General features: G+C 34.7%; 1 protein-coding gene across 1 annotated transcript; it reads right to left on the reverse strand.

Moving 5' to 3' along the window:
• Positions 1-4,118: 4,118 nt before the first annotated feature.
• On the reverse strand, positions 4,119-5,060 carry LOC102527203 (olfactory receptor 2AJ1-like). Its single transcript, XM_072949416.1, has one exon. It carries the CDS (start codon positions 5,058-5,060, stop codon positions 4,119-4,121), a length of 942 nt encoding a protein of 313 aa, XP_072805517.1.
• Between the last annotated feature and the right edge of the window lie 1,414 nt (positions 5,061-6,474).

The following is a 6,474-nucleotide window of genomic DNA, read 5'->3' on the forward strand; positions in this document are numbered from 1 at the left end:
ACTACAAAACAACTTTCACTTGTTAAGCTTGTAAAAATGATCATCATACTTTGGTGGAATGATGTTTAGAAAATATTCAACATCACTTCTCAGCCTATTGGCTAAGATCAAGTGTAGAAAATATTCAACAATGTACTTTTATTGCAGATCAGACCTTAAATATTCTTATATTTCTCATAGTTTTATAAGTGAATTAACTACACCTTTCATTTGGAAAAGGGAAATACTGAGCCAATTAAATTTTAAAATATGTTTAAAAAATGATTTTAAACATGTTTGATTTCTGAGTTACAGTGTGTCTCAGTGAAAACGTCTTTAATTTAGAGTTCTCCGGGCTTCATGGAGTTAGATGTCTATTTCTCTCCCCAGATTTGGGAAGGATCTTTTTATCATTATTACTTTAAATATGCTTTCTGCCCTCTTTCTCTTATATTCTATTATATCATATTATAGGAGCCTATAATTTGATTCTGATGCTATAAATAGCACCCTGAAGGGAACAGTGGTACCTTCACAAGACTCGTTTCAGGATCATATTGGCCAGTCCTCATGACTGAAGAGTCTTCAGACGTAATTCACCTAATTTCTCAAGATTTTATAGGTCTTTCAATTATTTTTAGTATGATCAGTTTAAAATGGATTGACTTTGTCTCTTCCTAGTTAAGAACCCTAGCTGATCATATTAGGTTCCAAATCCCATTTTGAGTCAGTAGGAAAATCTTGCTACAAAATACTCTAGTAAAGAGAAGGTGAGAACCTGGAGTGAGTCAGTCATTACAGCCATTGAGAGGGATCTTGAAAATGTTCACTTAGAAAACATCAGACTTTTTATGATACATTGGTTTGTTGCAATGAAAGAACAAAAAGTTTATATTAGCTTGAAATTGTCATACTGACTCATCATTTTTGTGAGCTGTATCTACATGTCCCCCACAACATTTGAAGTGCTTAGTAATTATTTGGTCATTGGTGTTAAGCAGCAACTGTCTTTTTTGCCCTTTAAATATTTTTGTTTTAAGAAATATCTTTTTAGATTTCTCCAAATTTTAAAGTAATATAATTAAGTGAGATGAGGGAAATTGTTGAACAGCAAACAACTGTTACATTTTTCCAGATTGCTATGATATTTTCATCGGTTCCTTGTGATGAAAAAAAAAAAAATTCCACGTTAAATTTGGCGAGAAGCAAGTTATAACCAATTGGCGTTCTATGAGCTAAGCTTTTAATCACTTAGTGCCCTGGTAAACACTAAATGCTTGATTGACATGAGTAGAAAAATATCCAAATTCATATCACCACTTCAGAAGTCTCTCACTGTCACTGGACTGCAAATCTGTACAGTTATTATGGAAAACAACATAACGTTTCCTCAAAACAAAAAAATATTGAACTACCATATGATCAAATTATCTCACTTCTGGGTATATATCTAAATAAAATGAAATCACTATGACAAAGAGATATATACACTCTCCTGTTAATTCCACATTATTCACAATAGCCAAAACACGAAAAGAGCCTAAATGTCTATCAGTGGATGAATGGATAGAGAGAATGTGGTAAATACACACACAATGGGGGTACCATTCAGCCTCAGAAAAGAAGGAAATTGTGTCACTCTGACAACATGCATGAACCTGGAGGACATAAGGCTTAGGTATATACACCGGACACACAAAGACACATATTGCATGATGTCACTTACATGTGGAATGTAAAAATGTCAAACTCCTAGAAAGTAGAACGGTGTTTACCAGAGGCTGGGGAATGAGGGGAAATGTACAAACTTTCAGATATGCAGGATGAAAAAGTTCTAAACTTTAATGTGGAATAGAGTGAGTATAGCTAATATCACTCTATTATATACTTGAAATTTGCCAAGACAGTAGGTTTTAACTATTCCCATCAAAAAAAGGAACAATGTAAGGTAAAGGAAATGTTAATTGGTCTGATTATGGTGATGATTGTGGGAGCCCATGATTGGGTTAACAAATTGTAACAGATCCCAGCTGCTTATCTCCTTAAAGAAGATGTGCTTAGTAACTGCCTTGAGGTTTTAGCAATGACCTAGGACCCTGGCTATAAATGCTGGGCATGCCTGGTGTTAGTCTTCTATCCCCAACAGAGCCTTGGGCTGGAATGGTAAACAACTCATAGAAAGCTGCAGACTCAGAGGTGAGAAGGCTGGTTAGCCAGTGACAGGTAAGACCCCTGAGGGGGCTACCTGAGACAGGCACAGTCGCCTGAGTCCAAGAAAGTCTTGTCAAGCAGCTGATTCTCATAATGCTGGAATTGTTCAGGATATTCTTATCAAATACTGTATTCACCCTTTTAGCTAAGGATGTACACTGAAGTCCACCCTCATCTGAGGTTTCACTTCCTAAGGTTTTAGTTACCAAAGATCAACCATGGTCTGAAAATATTCAATGGAAAGTTCTCAAAGTAAACACTTCATAAGAAGTTTTACATTGTGAGACCACATTCACATAGCGTTTCTACAGTATAGTGTGATAATTGTTCTATTTCTTTGTTAATTATTGTTGATGTCTTACTGTGCCTAATTTATAAATTATATTTCATCATAGATAAGATAAGTAGAAAAAAACATTACATGTAGGATTTAGTACTATCTGTGGCGTCAGGCATCCAGTGGGGGTCTGGGAACATAGTCCCTGTGGACAAGGGGGGGCTACTCTCCCTTGATTTTACCACAACTAGTGTATATATGCACATATATGTATATATATATTTATCACTTGACTAACAAAGATTTCAAAACAAAGCACTCAATACATAATGGATATTTTAAGCAAAGGTTGTAAATTTTTCTTGATTTGGAAACTTCCAGGAGAGGACAGAATGATAGATGTGGTATTGATGGTTTGTAATGTTATGTAATTAAGCATTTTGTTGCCCTAAATTCTTCTCCAATTAACCTGAGGTGGGGGCAGGGACAGAAATTGCTTGTACTTAGCAAACTGTTGCTGGAACCTCTCTACATCATTTCTTCCATGCAGAGGTGCCACTCTTTGCTTTGGACATCACAATAAAGAAAGATACAGGGATGCTGGCTGTGACAAGGATGGAATTAAGGTATGGACATTCTTACACACAGTAGTTGCTTATTTTGTTGTGCAAGAAAACATGGATTTGAGCATTTCAAAATTAAGTCATTTCTATATTTAGAACCCATGTTAATAAAAATTAAATGGTACTTATTAAATATCTTTTAATAAATGTTATCCTTATGACATTAATATTTAATTAAATACTATTTAATGAATATAATATATTAATAGTTATAAATAATATGCACTGAGTAAATATTATTTATTTAATAATAGTAATCGTACATTTAATTTTTTCCTATTACATTGAGATATAACTGACATAACATTGTATTAATTTTAGGTGTAAAACATAACATTTTGATATATATATATATATTGCAAAAAGATGTCCACAATAAGGTTAGATAGTACCCACCACCACACATAGGTACAATTTTCTTTCTTCTGATGAGACCTTTTAAAATCTGCTCTGTTAACAACTTTCCAATATACAATATAACCTTGTTAACTATAGTCACCATGCCGTTCACTCTATACCCAGGACTTATTTATCTCATAACTTCAAGTTTGTGCCTTTTGCTCACCTTCATCCTTTGTGCCTATGAATTTTTATAAAATTTTGATAAGTTATTGTAAGCTTTAAAATATCATTTAACAGTTTCATACAAATACAGAAAGTATATAGATTTCCCTCTCTCTCCGTATATATATAATATATATATATATATAATGTGATTTGTAAAAGATAATTTTTACAAATTCATACAAATTTAGCAGGAGAATAATGGAAGCATGTGTCACCTTTTACTTTCTTTAAGTGGCTCTAGTGATTATAATTAACAACATAGAGGGATAGATACAATTTTAGATATATGTAATTATAAAACAAAAATCTGGGACAACTTTACTATTTTCAGGGTTTTGGAAACATCCATTTCTTTCCACACTTGATGAGATTAAAAAAAATTTTAATTTTTTTCCCCAAAGATATGAATAACAGATACCTCCAAATATTTAATATAAAAACACATACTTCAAGCATTTTCCCTATAATTTCTTATGGAAAATTTTACTTTTGAGTATATTTTTCATTGCCTCTAAAACATCTCTATTTCTGATGCTATAGATAATTGGGTTGAAAGAGGGTGTGAGGATGGTATAGAATATTGCTAGGAACTTATCCTGGCCTGGACTGTGGTACTTTTTAGGTCTCATATACGTGAAAATAAATGGCCCGTAGTACATTATGACCACGATCATATGGAAGAAACAGGTAGGAAATGACTTTTTCCGTGCCTCCAATGATTGCATTTGGAAGACAGTAAGGAGGATTTGGACATAAGAGGCAGAGATAAGAGAGAACGGAACAAGAAGGAAGATGATGCCACTCACATAAACTCCTCGTTCATAGCGTGTCGTGTCCACACAGGACAAAACCAACATGGCAGGGACTTCGCAGAAAAAGTGATCGATGGTTCTTGAGGAACAGAAGGGAAAGTGGAGTGTGAAAGCCGTGTGGACTGTGGAGTTGACTGCCCCAACAAGCCAGGACCCTCCAGCCATGAGGACGCTGACGTTGTCGTTTGTAAGAATGGGATAGCGCAGCGGGTGACAGACGGCTACGTAGCGGTCATAGGACATCGCCGCCAGGAGGAGGCACTCACCACCCAAGAGGGTGAGGGATAGGAATATTTGGAAGCCACAACCTGCAAATGAAATAATTCTGCTTCCTGCCAGAAAGTTGATGATCATTTTGGGAACAATGTTGCTGGTATGCAGGATATCCATAAAAGAGAGATGGCTGAGCAGGAAATACATCGGAGTGTGAAGCTGAGATTCCCTGCAGATAAGGAGAATCATGACTGCATTTTCTGTTACAGTCATAATAAAAATGATGAAAATCAAGGAGAAGATCAGACTTGTTTGGGAAGAAGAGAAGAGTCCCAAAAGAATAAAGTCACTGCTGAAAGTCTGATTCTCATGTCCCATAATGAGTTCTTCCTCTGACCTAAAAATAAATAAATGAGTAAATGAATCAACAAATGAACAAGAGGTAAATTGAAAAGGGAGAAAAATTAGCATAAATCTCAAACTCCTTTACATTTCATTGCAATTAAACCACCATATTTCTATTTTGCAATCTTTTGCAAATAAAACCAAGACTCTCAGCCAGCTTTTGAAGTGGGCATGTTTTACAAGATGGACATTTACTTGTTGAATCAACTAATACTTTTCTTTGTTATGAAATAAACAAACCCCTTAATTCTATGTTTAATGCCTTGGAATGTTAACAGTGTTTTGCCATAATTATAAGGATTTTAAAAGATCAGCATAGGAATGAGTTTTGAAGATGTTTGCATGTATAAATAGTTCTGGCTCTTTTGAATGCTTTGACCTACAGCTCAGTAGAATTTAAGATTGTGGTGTCTCCCATGAACTAGTTGATTATAAATTACCCTCTAAAATCAATGAATATTACTGACAACTCTAATTTAATATACCTGTATCTAAAATTGTTTACTTTTTCCCACTGTCTAGAATCATTTTGTCCTTCAGGTTTTTTTTTTTTCCACTAATGATTTGCTTTGATAGAATCATCTTAATTCAAAGCTTAATATGTCACTTTAGTGCTAAGAAGAGTGGACAGTGTCTATTCACATTTGAATCCCCATTGCTACACAGAGCCCCTGGCCCACTGTATGTTCTCAAATGCTTATTAAAGAAATTACTGACTTATGCTTCTGTGGCTTCTGATATTAATGATTTTTCAATGAGGCCTCAATTATATTTACCTTTTTAGAGAGTTTGTGTTGTCTCCACAAGAATGTGTATCTATTCCTTTGTCTTCAGATAGTGGATGCACTCCATAATATATCCCCTAACTCATTGATCATCTTACTTTTGTCACATTTCCCACACCCTGCCCCAACACCCGTGAGGCATCTACAATTTTTACAACCACCTATTATAACTCTTAGCTTAACCAGTCAATCAGGCATCTGGAAAATCCTCCCATGGTACTGGAAAGATAGACAAAATTTTATTATGACATCTAAGATCTTGAATGAAAGTTGTTCTAGAAGCCTAAGCGCAACAATCCAGTTGCCAGCTTCCTTCTTCTAAGTTAAACAGTTGAGAAAACTCATGTCACATATCACATAGCCTCTTCCACATACGTACAACTCTTACCCAAGGTAAGATACTTCTCTCTCCATCTAGCATCAAATCTTCCTTGTTTAATAAAGCTAAATTTCAGAAAAGAGATGCAGCATGTACTTTGCATTGCTATATCTTCTAGAAGCTTGGAAGCTAATCACAGAAAATGCTGTAATTTTTAGATATTATTTTAGATATAAACACAGTCATATTTCAATTCTTCCTCACAGGATAGATACTTTTGTAT

The sequence above is a fragment of the Vicugna pacos genome, chromosome 25 (genome assembly GCF_048564905.1).
Source record: "Vicugna pacos chromosome 25, VicPac4, whole genome shotgun sequence".
Taxonomy (NCBI): Eukaryota; Metazoa; Chordata; class Mammalia; order Artiodactyla; family Camelidae; genus Vicugna; species Vicugna pacos.

Excerpts from the sequence above, each read along its gene's own strand:
- LOC102527203 (XM_072949416.1), bottom strand. The coding sequence starts at position 5,060 with ATGGGACATGAGAATCAGACTTTCAGCAGTGACTTTATTCTTTTGGGA.